Below are 19,922 nucleotides of genomic sequence, written 5' to 3' on the forward strand. Positions count from 1 at the left end.
AGGATTTATAGGATGAAATATTTATGTGTATTTGGCACTGTAATATTGTTTTGAAAACAATTTGTAAAACTCTTGTGTTTTATGTTTTATATCTCTATTAATGTGATTGTCGAATTTTTATGTGAACCCTTTTACCAACTTAGAAAATTTAACCTTCTTAAATGTATTATAATTTTTTTATATATGTGTTGGGGTAGTAAGGGTGTCACATTTAGTGGTATCAGAGCGGGCCGATCCAATCGGCCGTGAGTAATGAGTCTACTATGCTTGTTTGGTAGATTAATAATGTGATGAGTTGATTGATGTGCTAATGAGATGATTAATTATGTTCTTATTTATTTATTTGTGTGCATTGTATTCTCAAGATTTGTCTGATAGACATGATATAATTTGATGATACTATTTTCTTAGATTATGGCTGGTAGGAATGATCGTGCAATTGCTGATGCTCTTCAAGCATTAGCACAAGCTGTAAGTAACAACTATAGGACTGAAATCGCTCCTAATTGGTTAGAGCGATTTCAACGAAATAATCCACCTACTTTCCAAGGAGGATATGACCCAGATGTTGCGATGAATTGGCTAATGGAAATCGAAAAGATTTTCAATGCCATGGAGTGTCCTTTCACTCAGAAAGTGAGGTTGGCTACCTTCATGTTGACTGCTGATGCCCATTTTTGGTGGGAAGGAGCACTTCAAAGGATGATTAATGGAGAAATGCAATTGAATTGGGACAACTTCAAGAGGGTTTTTCTTGAGAAGTATTTCCCGGATGATGTAAGAAGCCAGAAGGAAGTTGAATTTCTTGAACTAAAGCAAGGGAATGACACAGTTGCAGAGTATGCTGCAAAATTTGATGCCTTGGTTCGCTACTGTACTCATTACCATGGTGAGGATGGCGAAATGGCTAAGTGTATTAAGTTCGTGAATGGCCTTCGCCCTGAGATAAAAACAGCAATCAATTATCAAGAAATTTATCACTACCCGACTCTTGTCAACAAGAGTAGAATTTACGACCGTGACAATCGTGCACGTGCTGACTATTACAAGGGAGCTGGAGGTCCTATGCGTACCACAAATTCTAGTGCTTTAGGTAAAAGTAAACCTTACACCAAGTCTACTGGGAATTCAAGTTCTAAGGTGAATAATCAAGATTCGATGCAACGAAAGAGTCAATCTCCAATGGTTGGACAAACATCAAAAGGGGGGAGTGAGGGTTCTGTTCCACGCGATAATTGCTTCAACTGTGGGAAGACAGGTCATAAGGCATATGAGTGTTGGGTACCAAGAGTGATAACATGTTACAACTGTTACGAGAAGGGACACAAAGCTCGGGAGTGCCCCAAGAATAAGAAAGAAATAACAGAGGTTGAAGGGAGCGCTAGCAAGCCTAGAGCCACAGGAAGAGTATTTGCCTTGAGTGGTGTTGAAGCTACTTAATCCACAGATTTCATCCAGGGTATGTGTTTCATCAATGGAACCCCTCTAATCGTTTTATATGACTGGTGCGACTCACTCTTCTATATCACGTGTTTGTCTAAATTACCTTTTTTTTTTTTCCTTGTCTTATGAACTAATAGTAGAGACACCCACTAATGGTTCAGTGATCACTTCTGATGTCTGTCCAAAGTGTCCCTTGACTATTGATGGTAGAGAATTCATGGTTGACTTAATTTGTTTGCCTATAAGTTAACTAGTGAAATTAGTAGCTTCCTTGGATTGGCTGAATACTATAGAAAATTCATAGAGGGATTCTCCAAGTTAGCATTACCTTGACAAGTTTGACTACGAAAGGAGTTGTGTTTGTATAGGATAGTAAATGCAAGGATAGTTTACCGGGCCCTTGAGGAAAAGTTGACTAGTACACCTGTTTTAGTATTGCTTGACTTTTGTGGTTTATTGTGATGCTTCTAAAATAAGTTTGAGTGGAGTGTTGATGCAAGAAGGAAAGATAGTGGCTTGTGATTCTAGGCAACTGAAAACTCATCATAGGAATTACCTTACTTATGATTTTAAGTTAACGGTTGTAATATTTAGAGACATTGCCTATATAATTATAAGCTTGAGGTATTTATTGATCGTTAGAGCCTTAATTATTTGTTGACTGAAAGAGTTAAGTTAAGTTTAAACTTCTAAAAGGACTAATATTTCAAACTTAGTTGTTATTTGAGTAAAGTCATTGTGGTAACCGATATTTTGAGTAGGAAATCTTTATATTTATTTTCCTTTATGATTAGAGATTCAAATTAGGGATTTAAGTTTGACTTATGAGATTACTCTTAATAGTGTAAAACTAGGTATGACTCGAATACTAAGTGGATCGTTGAAAGAAATTGGAGAAGCATAATTAGTTGATTCATTTGATAACAAGATATGAGATTATAGGATAAGGTGATGGATAAGAATTTGACTTGGGTGTAGATGGAGTGGTGAAATTAGTGATCTGATATGTATACCTAGTGAACTTACACTTAGGTACTTGATCTTTAGAGATAACCATAGAAGTAAAACCAATATTGTAGCAGATACCTCGATTATGATGACCTCTGATATATCATTTTAATGATTTAATGGTTGGATTTGATTGAAGAATTTAGAGACTTATGCTAGATGAGTGAGATTACCCTTAGAAGCATTGAATGGATTATGCTGAAAGTAACTAGTGAATTAATGGATGAGATTAGAGAAGCTTAGGAGTCAGATCCTTTCTTAGAACCAAGTGGAGAAGATTGGTAGAAGTATAGATAACCAATTCTGAGTAGAAATCAATGTTGTTTTGAGGAGCAAGAACCAATTTGGGTGTTTAGTAACCTTGAATTAAGAAAGATGATTTTAGAGTAAAGACATACGAGTGTTCTTGAAATATATTTACGAACTACTAAGATGTATCAGAGTTGCGCAGCGGAAGTGTAGTGACCTAAGGTGAAGAGAAAAGAAATCATATACTCGTGTTTAGTATACAAGAAATCTTTACAAATTTTGTAGCAATTAGACGTCTCATTTTGGAAGTAAGATGGTGAATGGATAGACCTTAATTATAGGTTTGTTTGAGACATTTAAGAGATTGATTTAGATTCCTTAAAATTTACTTGTCTTACCCTTAGATTTCCTTGGTAAAATGAATAGAGTTGTAGGTAGTGAGGTTGCATAAGAATTAGAAGTAAGAAGCGAAGAATTTACCATTGCAAAATTTCGAGGACAAAATTTCTAAAAGGAGGGAAGAATTGTAACACCCCAATTTTTTATAAAGAGTATTTTTGTATTAATGGCATTTTCGTATTTAGTAATGATATTTTCGTAATTTTAATAGAGGAATGAGGGTATTTTTGTAAACTTATTATTAATGGCATTTTCGTAATTATTAATGGCATTCTCGTAATTTTGTTAAAGTTTTTGGGTATTTTTGGTTTCTGGAACGGGCCGTTCCAAATGTGGAACGGGCCGTTCCAAATGATAAAATTGTGTATTTTTGGGATGTCCAGAACGGGCCCAGAACGGGCCGTTCTCCAAAGGAGAACGGGGCGTTCTCCTTGCAGAACGGGCCGTTCCAGAAGGAGAACGGGGCGTTCTCCTTGCAGAACAGGCCGTTCCAGAAGGAGAACGGGGCGTTCTGCTGGGTTTTAGAACGGGCCGTTCTGATTTCAGAACAGGCCGTTCCAGTTGAAAATTTTGCGTAGATTTGAAGGGTCCAGAACGGGCGTTCCACTTTTCAGAACGGCCGTTCCGGATAGGTCCGCGAAAATGCCTATAAAAAGGCCCCTCCTCCCTCTCAAATCCTCACACCTCTCATCTTCTCTCCCTTCTCTCTTTTCTTTCTCTCTCTACTTCCTGCTGTTGATGGAAGGAGCTTAGGGGGTGGAGGTTCTACCCTAGTTCCGGTCCCGATTTAAGGAGAGAGAAGAGAAGGTTCTGCCCGAATTTTGACTACCGTTTAAGGAAAAAGAAGAGGAGGTTCTGCTCAAGTTACTATTCATCCAGGTACGGGGGAAAAGGGGATTATTTATATGTAGAGTACACGAGGGAATTGGGTAGAGGAAGAATTTCTTAGGATTATGATTTTATAATTATTTTATTTGAAGAATCATTAGTTCTATTGAAATTATGTGTTGAGGTCTATAGATATGCCAAATTGTAGGAATAATGATCTGGGAAGAAAGAAGAAATCATAAATGCTGTGAACTAGAATTTGGAATAATTATGAGTTTCACTGTTATATTAAATTGATTATCTTATTGATTATTATAATTTATGAATATTATTGCTATATTACTCGTTAAGAATGGATGATCTTGATGTGAATTGCTTGAGGGGTGTGTAAACCCTCATTTTGTTGGGCTTATCTGTTGTGTATGTGATGTGTATGTGATGTGGAATTATGTACGTGATGTGAATTTGAGTTATGAAATGAGAAGTGTGGAATGTGATTGAGATGTGAATGAGATGTGATTATGGTACTGATGACCAGGGGTGAGCACGACCCTAAGCTGATGGGTAGCGTGACCTTGGCACAGTATTATGTCAGGGGTGAGCACGACCCTAGGCTACTAAAAAGGGTAGCGTGACCTTGGCACAGTGTTATGTCAGGGGTGAGCACGGCCCTAGGTTGGAAAAAGGGTAGCGTGACCTTGACATAGTGAAATTTGTGTGGATTATGAATGAATTGTAATGTTCAAGTGGATTGTGATGGATTGATGTAATTGTGAATTGAGATGTGAATATGATGAATGATTGATAAATTATGATACACACACACACACATATATATATATATAGATAAATGCTTATGAATATTTTATTAAATAATGAGTTATTATGAGATTATATTGTGATGTGTTTGTATGTACTTTGCATATAGATATTTTCTTTTCTCACCATATAAACTGTGGATATTTTAGGAGAAGAAGATCCAGCTACGAGTGGCTTCTAGGATGCCAACAGTTAAAATTCTGGGAATGCTCTGATAGTGTGACATCGGGGCAGAGGATTTCTAGGATGAAATATTTATGTGTATTTGGCACTGTAATATTGTTTTGAAAACAATTTGTAAAACTCTTGTGTTTTATGTTTTATATCTCTATTAATGTGATTGTCGAATTTTTATGTGAACCCTTTTACCAACTTAGAAAATTTAACCTTCTTAAATGTATTATAATTTTTTTATATATGTGTTGGGGTAGTAAGGGTGTCACATTGTCTATTAAGGAGAATATATCGACTTATGTGTGTTGGTCTCTTCAAAGAATGAATTGTGACTTTATGAGATAACATACAACAGAAGTGGAATCCTACTGCATAATGTAATATCCCTATGAGATTTGTTAAAATAAATATAATATCCCTAACACTTTTAAGCAAGAAACAAAGTATATTTTTGTCTAAAATCTAAATTGTGACTTTATGAGATAACTATATAACAGAAGTGGGATCCTACTGCATAATGTAATATCCTTATGAGATTTGTTAAAATAAAAGTAATATCCCTAGCACTTTCAAGCGAGAAACAATATATTTTTTTGTTCGAATTGAAGTCAAGTCGTGTTGTTGAAACATTGATACAGAATCCTAACATTTGTTCATACAATTAATATCCCTTAGTTTTTTTTAATATTATGTAACACAATTGATCAAAGAAAAAATGTAACTTGAGGGCTTGACATTTTCCAACAGATGACAGTATCAATAAATATATATGTACAAAGGTATTGAATAACTTATACAAAAAAAATACTAAAAGATTTCACTTGAACATCACGGGGTCAATTTTTTTGAATATATATAGTCAAACGCCTATAATGAAAGACAATAAATCAACACAACAATAAACGAGAATGAAGAAACAACAATCATCATGAATTTTTAGGATAAGTTTTGGGTTGCCCAGACACTACAAAAATTGTAACTTATGAGAGAAGTTATCAGGAGTTTGAGAGAAATGAGTGTGCAGTTACAATTTTATCAATGTGAGAGTAGTGAGTGGGTTGAAAAGTGAAGGAGATGCGAGCCACACGTATGATTTTAAAACAATTTTTTCTGTTTCCAATTATATGCATATAAATTAAGGAAGACAACATATTAATAAAGGGTTTGTGGAAACCAAATTGAAATATCCCTTTATTTATTACTAGCAGGAAAAAGACATTCTGGATTGTATTAAAAAAATAAAAGAAAAAAATGAGAAGTTACTCATAAAAAAGTAGTTATTAAAAAACAAATAAAGGATAAAATGATTCATGTAAAAATAAAAACCAAAAATAATTATTGTAAAAATCAGTTATTAGTTCCAAATTCTTAAATTTAATTAAAAAATATTTTTTCTAATTTTTTAACATAAAAGGGTATAATGGTTCAAATGCAGAGTGCAAGGCCATTTTGGGTCTTCTTGGTACTTGATCTTTAAAATAAAAACAAAATTAGTCTAATTAGTCTATTAGTTTCAAGTTCTTAAATTTGATAAAAAAAATATTAGTATATAATTTTTTTATAATTTTTTAAAAATAGATGGGTACAATGGTCAACAAAGTATGGAGATCAAGATGGTCACTAAAAAGGATATCCCTTTTATATATTAATATAGTAATATAGTAACTTTTTAAAATAGAAGGGTATAATGGTCAACAAAATATGGAGACCAAGGTAGTTACTAAAAAGGGTATCCCCTTTATATATTGGTTTTTATAATTTTTTAAAAATAGATGGGTACAATGGTCAACAAAGTACGGAGATCAAGATGGTCACTAAAAAGGATATCTCTTTTATATATTAGTATAGTAATATAGTAACTTTTTAAAATAGAAGGGTACAATGGTCAACAAAATATGGAGACCAATGTAATTACTAAAAAGGGTATCCCCTTTATATATTAGTATAAATATATATATATATATATATATATATATATATATATAAATATCCATGTACTTTAAGAGGAAGTCAACTTAAATTTACTCTATTGAATAACTCATATTTTACATTAAATTTCAATGATCCAACCGTTAAATTGAAAGTTTTTATTTCATATCAAGTCTGCAAATTTTTAAAAAGTTTAAAAATTATTTGATACTTCGTTTCATTAATTCAAATTGACGAATAATTATAAAAATATTTTATATGTTGATTTAAGTTAACGAAACAAAGTATCAAATAACTTTCAATTTTTTTATAAAATTTCAAACTTAATGTATGCATTATGAACTTTTAAATTAACAATTGAATCGTTAAAATTTGATATACAACATGCATTATTGAACAGGGTGAGTGGATCCCTCCTTTCTCTCTCTCTTTCTCTTTTTATATACATATATAGAGAGAGAAGACACCCATTTACTCTAGGAGTAAGTCTACCTAGATTTATTTCAATTAATAACTTATGTTCTACATCAAATTTTAATGATTCAACGGTTGAATTTAAAGTTCTTAATACATAGATTAAGTCTACAAATTTTTTAAAATTTGAAAATCAATTAATACTTTGTTTCATTAATTCAAATCGACATATAATTATAAAAATTTGAAAACCAATTTATACTTTGTTTCGTAAAGCTAGTGGAAAAGGAGATAAAACTCTAGGCAAATAAAGGAGTAAGACCACAGGCATTGGTACTAATAGAAAAAGACCCGAGAAAATTTAGGTACCAAAATCTCAAATAATCTCTGTTGTATATATCTTTAATAGGAAGAATGAAGGATTCACACTAGTACTTAAACAGTGGCTGCTAACAACATATGACAAGAGAAATATCTATGTTCATATACCTCCACCCATTTGAAGATTTAGTCTCTTTTGGAAGTGGAAACGGCAAAATCAAAAGTATAGGTAAGATAGGTAAAGATTTTATACCTACTATAAACAATATTTTGTATGTTGAAGATTTAAAGTATATCATACTTAGCATATGTCAATTTTGTGATAATGCTTAAACTGTAGTATTTTACAAACATGTATGTATAGTCAAGCAAGATGATGAGTCTGTACTTTTTATTGCTCAGAGAAAGAAAAATCTTTATGAGATTAATTTGACTTGTTTGAGTAAACAAAATGTAACTTGCCTAGCATTTAAAGAAGATGAAAAATGGATTTGGCACAAAAAGTTTAGGCATGTCAATATGAAACATATTTCAAAGATAACCAAAAATGGTTTACTAAATGGACTATATGAAATCTCTTAGAAAACTCATCTTCTTTGCGAAACATGTCAGAAGGGAAAACAAATTAAAACATTTTTCGAAGTTAAGAAAATTACTTCCACTTTTAAACCACTAAAATTGTTTTACATGGATATGTTTGATATAGTTAGGATACTTAGTGTAAAAGGCAAAAAATATGGATTTGTCATTAAAGATGACTATTCTACATATACATAGGTATACTTTATAGGCCACAAACAGAAATTTTGTTAAAGTTTTTGAAATATTCTACAAGTGTGTTCAAAACGAAAAGGAACTTTGCATTGCTACTGTCAGAAATTACCATGGAACTGAGTTTGAAAATTATTTTCAAAATTTTTTATGAAAAACATAACATATTTCACAATTTCTCTTCATCGATAACACCTCAACAAAACAAGGTAGTTGAAAGAAAGAATCAAATTTTACAAAAGTTGTTCAAAACATTTTTTTGCAAAAACAATTTTCCAAAATACTTATAGGTACAAATAGTTAACACAATATCTTATATTCAAAATAGAATACAAATAAAACCTCTATTAAATAATACTTTCAATGAATTGTGAAAAGGAAGAAGACTCAACATTTCACACTTCTATCCATTTGGATGTAGATGTGTATATCCTAAACACAAATGAGCAATTGGGTAAGTTTGATTCAGAAGTGGACAAAGGTATCTTCCTTGGATATTCTGTTACTTCAAATGCTTCTTAAGATTTCAAATTTAGAACCTCTATGGTAGAATAATCTATCCATGTGAGGTTCAATGATGCACTAACGACTAATAAGAAATTATCATATCTAGAAGAGGAATTTGCAATTTTGCATATTGAAGGAGATTAAATGAAGGAGTTAGATTTACTAATCAAATGATGGACTCTCTTGAAAGTCAGACAAATAAGTCAAACAAAGCAACCAAACCTCATAGAGACTAGGAGTTCGTCAACAATCATCCTTAAGATAAAATCTTGGGGGATAAAACTGAAGGTGTCAAGACAAGGTTTGCCTTCATAGATAATGTTTCATTGTCTTTGGTGTCCAAAATATAATAAAAGAACATAAACGAAACATTGAGAGTTAGCGACTCAATCATTGTTATGGGGGAGAAGTTCCATCAATTTGTAAGGGATGACGTTTAGACCTTAGTACTAGAGCTAGAACACCAAAACATTGTTGGAACTAGATGGGTGTTCAGAAACAAGATGAACGAGCAAGGTAAAACGGTGAGATATAAAGTTAGATTAGTAGCACAAGGCTACAAATAGCAATAAGGTATTGATTTCCCTAAATATTTTCTCATGTTGCTAGACTTTAAGATATTAGGATTGTTTTTGTTTTTGCAACTCACAAAAAACATAAAATCTTTTCAAATGGATGTAAAATGCATTTTTGAATGGAGTCATTGAGGATGAAATTTATGTTAAACAACCTTTGAGTTTTGAAAATCCTAATCATAGAGAACACATTTTCAAGCTTAAAAAGACTCTTTACGATATAAAACAAACTCCTAGAACTTGGTACGAAAAACTAAGTAATTTTCAAAGAGAACACGATAAATTATCACTTTTCTTTTCTAATTTAGGAATATAGTGGTACACTAAAAAGTAGAGACATAAGACAATTACATATATTGAAATCCCCCTTTATAATAGGTATATATATATATATTTGTAATTATCTTGATTTAAATAAAATATATAATTTTTTTAAAATAAAACTATTGAGAAAAGTTATAACTTAATAAAGACTCGTAATAACTTAAATGAATTGGTTATGATTAGATGATTGTCAACATTTGAGAATGAATTAATGGATTAGTCAACAAGAAACCTTTATCTCAAAATCAACAATATAATGTTAGACATTGCAACCAAATGTTAATTGTAAGTAAGTCATCTCAACAAATTTTAAATAAAAAATTATCAATTAAAAAATACTAATAGATTTATATTCCAAAAGTAATCATGCTCCATCAATCAAATCTCAATTTGAAAGCCACAAAAATATGGTTCTCTCCAGAATCATGTAGAGCAATTGCATTGAATTAAAAGGTAAAATAACAAAATAAAATAAAATGCTTAAGACTTAGGGAGTTCTGAGCTCAAAGGGATTATCTCGGGTTGATAAGGAAGAAGTAGTGCAACGGTGTAAAATATCAACATAAAAAAAGCAACAATAAGGTTGATTCAATGAGTTAGAACGAGATCAACTTTGAGTTTTATTTATATAATACTCCCTCCGTTTTTTTTTTCATAGTCGTTTTGTCAGAGTTTGTTGTTTTTTTTTCATTGTCATATTACTAAAATCAATGAGTTATTAATTTTTTTCTTCTATTTTTACCCTTAATAATTAATACATATTTCTTGAACAATGTGTGTATTTATTTTTAATGTCTACCTAACTTTTCTCTAACTACTCACATAAAGTTAATGTGCATTTATAAGAGCAATATGTTCTAAACAAAATACTATAAAAAAACAAAAAAAAGGGACAACTATTTAATGGAGTAGTTCAACAGTCTAAAACATGAAAAAAAAGGGTAAAATAGAAAAGTAAGTAATAAATATTTTTGAAAACTAAAATATCAATGATTTCCTTAAGTCTCGTGCAAAACCTTAAACGACTATGAAAAAAAAACGGAGGGAGTAGTAATGAACTCTTTTACATAAATTACATAAATAAAAGAGACGATCCTTCAAAAAATGTGTTTTTTGAGAAGTAATAACCTTCTCATACAAAGAGATTTACCACAAATTTCAGTGATTTAATTATCAAACACCGAAGTGTATGAATAAGTTTTATAATTAATGAGTTTATATGATAAGAAAAATGATAATTTGGTTACATAATTATACATGTTTATAATTAGAAAATCAACCTCATGATAAAGAAATGATTTTAGAGAAAAGAGGAATGAATGTTTAGTAAATTGCATAGAATTAATTTTCAGAGGTAGCAATTATTTAAAATTGACAATAGAGACTTAATACATAAGCTTCAACTATGTATAGAATTAATGGAAAGATAAATGAGAGTAGTTCAAAAGAGAATAAAAAAAAATTATGAAAGAACTTCTTTATTTTATATATTAAAAGAAATTTTAATTAAATATCATAAGATTTTTTAAAATAAAAAGATCTTTTAAATTTTATTATAATATACTATCCCTATCACAATTTTAACATTAAAAAATATTTTAAAATAAAATATGTTCACTTTTTAATATAGTATTAATTTTTTTTCTTCTAATTTGTAGCTTCAAAAATTATTTCACTATCACAGTTATAAGTAACATATTTATTAAGATAGTAAACTATTTTAATAAAATCACATAACAATCGATGTATTTATTATTATTTTTAATTCGTGTAACAAAATTTAAATTGTAATTAATTATTACAGGAGGGAGGGAGTAATAAATATTTTTATTAACGTCTTTTTTTAAATGGATGGAGCGAAGTGAAATTTTTATTGAAATAGAAGGGCGGTAACTTTGTCGAAACCAAAGGCGTATAAAAGAGGGCAAGGCATTGATGTTATAAACACTAGGCATTATTTCTAGGTTTGTCACGGAATCCCACATCCATTCCAAACCACTCCACACCGCACCCGCTTTTTCTCTATGCTCCCACTCGCGCTTCTCTCACCCAAACTTTCCCAACCCTAACCCTCTCTCGCTTTCTCCACGATCGATCTCCGATCGGCGTCGCCCTTCCCTCAAATCGCTTCGGATTTTCTGCTGCTCCGAGGACTTCTTCACGATTCCCGCTTCAAGCTTCCGTCGCCGTCCATCCAACGCGCTCTCGTCGCCTCCAGTTCTCCGCCGAAGGAACCAATCGATTCGATTCGATTGCACTGCTCTGCCTTAAGTTTTGCTGCGGCTTCACCGGATTTTTGATTCGAGAGGGCTTCGCTTCGCCGGATTCGGATTCCTCTGGTTTCCATCCTACTTCGCTCCGACGACGGTTTTCTTGCTCCGATTTCGTGTCTCTTGACGAAATCTCAATTCGGAGTGCGCTCGGGACGAAGTGAAGACTCGGCATCTGGTTGCGGCTCGCGAAGAATTCTGGAAGCGGCATCTTTATATCTCATCTCGTCGTGGCGGTTCGATTTGTTCGATCTTAACCTTAGTATTCTGCAAGTTGAGGGAAAGAGAAAAAAAAAGGCAGAAAAGAGAAAAGAAAGAAAAAGAGCTTCGATTCATTGTACTGTTTGATTTCATTTTAGTTTTTAATGATAGGGCCCTTTGATTTTTTTTTGAGGCCCTTTGATTATTATCATCGTCCTTTGTTATTGGTTCTAAGTCTATCTTTTTTATAGATAGAAAGAGAAATATACCATGGCGGTGTATTATAAATTTAAGAGTGCAAGAGATTATGATTCAATTCCAATGGACGGTCCTTTCATCTCTGTTGGTACATTGAAAGAAAAAATTTTCGAATCCAAGCATTTAGGGAGGGGTACCGATTTCGACCTTGTGGTCACCAACGCCCAGACCAATGAAGGTTGGTTCTGATTTTGATTAAACTATTGTCTTTGAATAGTGGTTTTGGGAGCGATCACATGAGTGTGGGTTTTAGGCATTAAAATTCGGGGCTTAATTTTAAAATTTAAACAATTAACATTTTGCATATTCTTTAGCTTTGAGGAGGGGTTTCCTTGGTTAAACTCTCAGCATTTATCCTGTACTCTCCAATTTAAAATTTTTACTAGTCCTATTATCGTATCTGTTTTTAAAATGAAATAATTTTGGGTTGAATTTTACCTTTCACTCTCATGTTTAAAATAAAATAAAATAAAGTAAAAAAGAATGCTTAAAGTTGAAAGGGCATAGTGTTGACCCAGGTATTAAGATGAAGTTAGGCTGCAGTCTAGTAGGAATTACAGATGCCCAACTGTGCGGAATTAGTATGGTAGTTCATGTTGTAGGCCTTTCATGAATAGCATATTTACAGTGTTTTATAGTTATCTGTTTGGATTTTCAGAATATCTTGATGAAGAAATGTTGATTCCTAAAAACACCTCAGTGTTAATTCGTCGGGTTCCAGGACGGCCACGTTTACCAATTGTTACTGAACTAGAGTACTATCTCGAACCTTCAATCTCATTACTGTTGATGAAATTTTTTCCACCATTAATCATGCATTGTGTTTGTAAGTTTGTTAAAATGGACATTCAACACTCAATAATTTGTATATAATAGGCCCACAACCAGAAACTACTTTGTTCAAGAGAAATTCTGTTCTTGAGTTGCAACTGTCTTTTTTTATTTTTTGCAGACAAAAGGTGGAAAATAAAGTGGTGGAATCTGAACCAGAAAACAGAAGCTTTCCAGCTGAAGATACATCTGCCATGAAATATGTGAGTCCCTTTTCCTTTTGTTTGTTATAAATAATAAACAATTCAGATGCAATTCCTTGGAAATTGAGCTCTTCATACCACTTAACAGCCTGAAGATTCAGATTGGGATGAATTTGGCAATGATTTGTATTCAATTCCTGATCAAATGCCTGTTCAATCAAGCAACTTAATTCCAGAGGCTCCTGCACCTAATAAAGCTGATGAAGACAGTAAGATTAAAGCCTTCATTGATACTCCAGCCCTGGATTGGCAGCGGTGAGTAGAGTATCCTTCTCTCTTTAGTTGTGTTGTTTGATGCATGGATTCATCATAGAATGGGAATAAATATAATATTAAATATAAAATAATATAATGATAATCCACAAGAAACACAGAGATTACTAATTATTTCCAACCTGCATGAAAGAGTATTACCATCTCTTCAAGAGGAAATGGGGATTCCTTAACACTGAAAAAAACTGTATTGGAATAGTTATTTCCATGTTTTTCCTACGAACTAATACTATGGTAGGATATTCAATGATGGGTGGGATGGAATGAGATGGGAATGGATATGATTGAATAAAATTACCATATCATTGTCTGCATATTTTAAGACGGAATTGGGTAAGTTTTCATTTTGTTGTTATAGGAATCAGAAATGAATGGAATTGTAAGATCAGTAAGCAATATGTTAAGTCCTTATCACGCCAAATGTGTTTTTGTTTGGGGAAAAGATTTTCATTATGGCTTTATATTTATGTTGATGTTTTTGGGCATGCAGTCAAGGTTCAGATTTTGGCAATGGTAGAAGCTTTGGAAGGGGTACAGGTGGACGGATGGGTGGTGGACGTGGTTTTGGTGATTCTCTTTCTCTATTATATATATGTGTATATATATGTGTATATATATATACATACATATATATATATATACACACACACACACACACATATATATATATGTATATATATATATATATGTCTTAGTCACTTACTGCTTTTAATACAAACTTTAATATGTTGGTTAACTAATATGCTCATTTACTTTCTGAGTCTGGCAGGGATGGAGCGGAAAACTCCTCCACAAGGCTATGTATGTCACAGATGCAAAGTGCCTGGTAAGTTGATGTTTCTGAACTTTCTAATCACCATCTGCATGCAAATTGCTGTATAGCAATGTCGATTTTACTTGCTTATTTATTTTTCTTAAACTTGTCTAGGACATTTTATTCAGCACTGCCCTACAAATGGTGACCCAAATTATGACATGAGGAAAGTCAAGCAACCTACTGGCATTCCAAGATCCATGCTGATGGTAAATCCACAAGGTTCCTATGCTTTACCAAATGGTTCAGTAGCTGTTTTGAAGCCTAATGAGTGAGTTCATCTTTATCATTCTTGTCCATTCTGTCATATGTAAACATGATATTGAGTTTCATCGTTTCCTTGCAAACAGGGCCGCATTTGAGAAAGAGATAGAAGGGTTACCCTCAACACGTTCTGTTGGGGACCTACCACCTGAGCTTCACTGTCCCTTGTGTAATGAAGTTATGAAAGATGCTGTCCTGACAAGCAAGTGTTGTTTTAAAAGCTTTTGCGACAAATGTATGTTTTTCATTCATATGATGTATTTATAGTTTTCAGAATTTGAATATTATGCCAATGTTTCTTTAGTCTATAACAGAACAGTTTTGATGTTTTGTGTCGTCTCTGCTTTTTCTTGCCCTGAACTATTGTGTAAAATTCCCCCTTTCAAGTTATGTAATGTGATTCTTAAAATTTCTTCAGGTATCAGGGACTATATAATCTCCAAGTCTGTTTGCGTATGTGGTGCAACAAACATTCTTGCAGATGATCTTTTACCAAATAAGACACTAAGAGATACCATCAATCGTATATTGGAGTCAGGCAATAGCAGTGCTGAAAATGCCGGGAGCACTTTCCAAGTTCAAGGTTAGTGAAGCTATTAATATGTCTCTTGCACTATTATTTTGATTTTCATTTAGTCAATGCATACCTGTTTTTTAATTCCTTTTTTTATTTTTGATTTTTCAGATATGGAGTCTGCTCGCTGCCCACAGCCCAAGATCCCATCCCCAACCTCATCTGCTGCGTCCAAGGGAGAACTGAAGGTTTCACCTGTTAATATAGAAACAACAAATATGCAGGAAACAGCTGATGATAGAAAGGCTGTTTCTGCTCCACAGCAGGCATCAGAGCAAGTGAGGAACCCCAGAGTTGCTGATGTATCTGAAGCTACTCATGAGTCTATGAGTGTGAAGGAACCAGCCTCACAAGGGAGTGCTCAGCTGGTGGAGGAAGAAGTGCAGCAAAAGTTGGTTCCTACTGAGGCTGGTAATGTAGATTGTAGCTATGTTCCTACTTTTTTTGAGTATGGTTTGGAAAAAAATCAGATAATGAGACACCATTGGTTGGACTAGCAAAAGTTTCTCTTATTTGTTGATTTTCTGTTGAGGGTGATCTCATTTGTTTTTAACTTTACAGGAAAGAAAAAGAAAAAGAAGAAAGTCCGTTTGCCCCCAAATGGTAAATCTGAATTTCTGACATGAATACCAGTATCTGTAATTTTCTTTCTGCATCTGGTAACACAATAATATTTAGTGGTTGAGGGGGCATTACTTATGTTTCTAATAATTTGGAACTTTTTTTTTTATCTATCCTGCAGATATGCAGTGGAAAACCCCACATGACTTTGGGGCTGAGAACTATATGATGCCAATGGGTCCACCTCCTGGGTATAATTCTTACTGGAATGGCATGCAACCTATGGATGGATTTATGGCACCATATGCTGCTGGTCCGATGCAAATGATGGGTTATGGTCTAGGCCCCTTGGACATGCCATTTGCAGGTGGTATGCCTCATGACCCATTTGGTATGCAAGGTTACATGATGCCTGTCATGCCACCTCACAGGTAAATATTAGTATGACTTTTAAAATTGAAATTCAGCACTCTCCTTGCTCCCCCACAACACATCCCGGACATTTTATGTCTTGTTATTGCTGAGGGAGGGGGATTAAGGGTAGCAGATTGAATTCTTCTGGTTAATTTGGTTGCATGTTTGTCTGACCCTATTATGTCTGGTTCAGGGATCTTGCTGACTTCAGTATGGCAATGAATGCTCCACCCCCAGTTATGAGTAGGGAGGAGTTTGAAGCCCGTAAAGCTGATCTGAGGAGGAAACGTGAAAATGAGAGACGGGCTGAAAGGTACACAACCACCCTTGGATGGCAGGCTGTTATGTGCTGATATGTGTTGAGAAATTATCATCTGGCTTTTGAATATTTTTATAAGAAATTAAACCTCCTGCATACATTTAATGCATGTGTTTCATTTCAACATTTTCTTATTTTGTTTCTTGACCAAGGAGATTAGGATTTTTATTTGGACACAAATATTCTAGTGTGGGTTTAGTTTTACTGCCTCCCTCCAAAATAAGGAATAGGGGTACTATGTTTTGGTAAAATAATTGCAAAACACTACGTAGGATACAATATATTCTTGTCATTGTTTTATGAATTTAATTGCCAAGTTTTTCAAGGTAGTTCTCTCGACTTAATGAGTTTATTTCCTTCACTGAACAGGGACTTCTCCAAAGATCGTGACTTTGGTAGGGAAGTGAGCAGTGTTGGGGATGTTTCTTCAATGAAACCAAAAACTGTATGTTCTTTTTATTGTCTTAATTTTGCTCTCTTTTTCCATGGACTTTTATGTGTCATTCACTTTTTTGGGTTTTTCTACTGGAACTTTGGCCAGAAACCTCAAGCCTGCAAAAGAGCATTGATTGCACAAGATAAATCCCACTTAATATTTTTGTTTCTTTTATTATAGTAATATTTGTCAGTTAATTATTGGCTTCATTTATTGATTAAAAGATTTGTTCAAGTGATACTCTGGTTGATCTTGAAATGGTTGAGGGAGCAACATAATCCTATCCTGTGGTCAACAGCAGCCAATTGTTTTAAAACCAAGTAGTGGATATAGTTGCGTCTGCACTACATGATAATTATGTCGTGCTGTTATTAAATTTTCACGATCCCAGTGACAAAGGCTCTCGTGATCATTTATCCAGACTTGTAGACATGCACAAAACCATAAAACAGATTCTAATATTTAAAATCTTTATTTTAACCTTTTCATCCTAAAGCTTTTTCTTTAGGCTATGATTGGGTGGGCTTTCATGTTTTTGTTGATTCATGCAAGATAATGGCCAATTTTTCTGTATCTGGCTTTGCTGTTCGTTGTTAATGTTTGCTGTTGAGGATGGAATTAATTGGTTCATCAAGTTTTGAGATTCCTATATTTTGGTTATTTGATTTTGAACATAAAAGTTGTGTAGCATGTGTAATAACTAATTTATGGGATGTGAGGTTTTCAAGTTAGTTTTTCATTAATAATTAATGGGCTAAATGTGGGTATTGATCCCCAGTGAGAGTTGACACAAGATTCTCATTCATGGGGCGGCTAAAGGATCTGGTAGCATATTAATTTCTGGTTATATTTCGTTATATTAACGTCAATTTTTTTCTTGCGGGGAGGTGGGCTTGATTCCCTTGTCATGGATTCAGATGGTCCCGCGAGGTTTTAGATGTGTGCATAATTCTTGTGACATCATAAATTCACCTTTTATGTGCAACAAATGGGCCATGTAATATTTTGTAGAAGAATATTGCTTTCCCCCCTTTTTTTTAAAGTTTTTTTTTATTTAAATTTTGTTGAATTTTTTTAAGTTGATTATAATTACTATTAAGGACTAGAGGGGGACACGGGGTATGGAAGCTGGAGATAAAGTACCGTTTTGTTGATTATTTAGCCCAATTGGCTGTGGCGAACACGAGTGGGCTTGTGTTGGGCCGCTTCCTCTCATGCACAAAACTGAAGTGAACTGTAAACAATTACGGCTGTAATGTTTTCTAAGTGGCTGACTAAACGAATCGCGTGCGTTGTAATTGGCGTGGTCATGGTTATTCTGTTTTGTTGTTTCTATGATATCCCAATCGAGTTATTGTAAACTAAGATTAATTTATTCACTTTCTGAAAGCTTAAAAAAAAAAATCTTGAATAAATGTCGGGAACTATGCCAATTTATTGCAATTAAATTGATTTAAGCACGAATACGCTTGCATTAGCTTTTGAGAAGAAAAGAAACAAGAAAATTGTTCCTGTATTAAAATCTTTAGTGATTTTAAAGTTGTCATTTTAGAAGAATTGCATTTTATTTTGGTCCAATGGTGCTGGTTGGTACTGTTATATTTGTTATATTATTTTAATTTAAAAGAGTCATATTTTAGGAACAGCAGTTGTCTACCTATTATAAGAATTGCTTTTTTATTTTTTATTTTGGTGCAGAAGTCAATTCCACCGTCTTCGGCTAGCGATTACCATCACCACCGTTTCCGTTCGGAACGGCAGTCACCAGATCGGTCTCCGCGGGAGGTGGAGCCTCCTCGTCCGGCAAAGAGAAAATCCGATCATCACTCGGATCGCGAACGTGAAGAGAGGGATCGGGACTACGAGCACGAGCGCCACCACCATCACCGCCACCACCGAACAGAATCCTCATCTAGAAGGTCATCGGAACCAGTAACCAAAGCGTCATCCAACGCAGCGTCAGCTGCTGCAGCGGCGGCGGATCGCAAGCAGAAGGCCAGCGTGTTCTCCCGTATAAGTTTCCCGGCTGAGGAGGAAGCATCTAAGAAGAGAAAGGTCAGCGCTTCTTCAACGTCGGAACCAGCTGCTAACGCTGCCACTGCCGGTGGCTCTTCGGCACATGTCAAGACTGTGTCGAACGGATATTATGAAGGGAGGAAGAGTAACGCCGTTGCGGATTACGAGTCCAGCGACGATGAGCGGCATTTTAAACGGAGGCCGTCGAGGTACGAGCCGTCTCCTCCGCCTCAGCCCGCCGACTGGGAGGAGGAAGGAAGACATTCAAGAGGATCGAGGGAGCGCAAACATAGGTGACAGACATTTTTTATACACTGCAATGCAACTGCTACCGCCGCTATGCTTGCTCAGAGAGACCATGTGATCCTCATCGCCTACCCAACACCATTTCTCTCTTTCAAAGCTTGAAATAAACTTCTTCTTGGAAGGAATTTCAATGTAACTTTGTTGCTACCAACTCCCATCAATTTTCAATAATTTCGCCATGTAATATTATGACTGTTTTATTCAAGTCCAATGAATCTGTTTATCGTATACACAACCTTTTTTTTTTTTTTTTTTTTTTATCCATGACGTCAATACTTTGCAAATGCAATCTTTTTTTAAGGAAATTATTGAATTGCTTTATTCCGATTGAGTCTGTTTGTTTTGGTGTTAATTACATGCATTTCTCTCAATTTTGGATGGACGTTAGTCAAGTAGTTTTAGATGTGAAGTCAAACACTTC

At 34.0% G+C, this 19,922-nt stretch overlaps 2 protein-coding genes and 1 long non-coding RNA gene across 5 annotated transcripts; all 3 read left to right on the top strand.

Annotated features, from left to right (window-relative positions):
• Window positions 1-414: 414 nt before the first annotated feature.
• LOC145958081 (uncharacterized) lies at window positions 415-1,440 on the top strand. The gene is made up of 2 exons (XM_083074548.1): window positions 415-636; window positions 763-1,440. The coding sequence occupies exons 1-2, from the start codon at window positions 415-417 to the stop codon at window positions 1,438-1,440; spliced, it is 900 nt and encodes a 299-aa protein (XP_082930674.1).
• Window positions 1,441-3,672: 2,232 nt separating this feature from the next.
• On the top strand, window positions 3,673-5,106 carry LOC145958368 (uncharacterized). The gene is made up of 2 exons (XR_014434108.1): window positions 3,673-3,978; window positions 4,896-5,106. It is a non-coding gene; the product is annotated as an uncharacterized LOC145958368 (long non-coding RNA).
• A 6,588-nt stretch (window positions 5,107-11,694) lies between these two features.
• On the top strand, window positions 11,695-19,853 carry LOC109807723 (E3 ubiquitin ligase PQT3-like). 3 transcript variants are annotated; one of them, XM_083075362.1, is made up of 16 exons: window positions 11,696-12,368; window positions 12,484-12,668; window positions 13,149-13,245; window positions 13,443-13,524; window positions 13,613-13,779; window positions 14,288-14,364; window positions 14,567-14,623; window positions 14,726-14,882; window positions 14,962-15,110; window positions 15,294-15,458; window positions 15,561-15,860; window positions 16,011-16,052; window positions 16,192-16,441; window positions 16,618-16,737; window positions 17,113-17,188; window positions 18,878-19,853. In XM_083075362.1, exons 2-16 carry the CDS (start codon window positions 12,503-12,505, stop codon window positions 19,490-19,492), a joined length of 2,520 nt encoding a protein of 839 aa, XP_082931488.1. In that variant the 5' UTR covers window positions 11,696-12,368; window positions 12,484-12,502; the 3' UTR covers window positions 19,493-19,853. The 3 variants fall into 3 exon arrangements, with proteins under 3 accessions (XP_020225903.1, XP_082931488.1, XP_082931489.1); XM_083075363.1 differs by having other exon boundaries at window positions 12,488-12,668; XM_020370314.2 differs by having other exon boundaries at window positions 11,695-12,668; window positions 18,881-19,853.
• The last annotated feature ends 69 nt before the right edge of the window (window positions 19,854-19,922 follow it).

Source organism: Cajanus cajan, chromosome 5 (genome assembly GCF_000230855.2).
Source record: "Cajanus cajan strain Asha chromosome 5, NIPB_CcT2T_4, whole genome shotgun sequence".
NCBI lineage: Eukaryota > Viridiplantae > Streptophyta > Magnoliopsida > Fabales > Fabaceae > Cajanus > Cajanus cajan.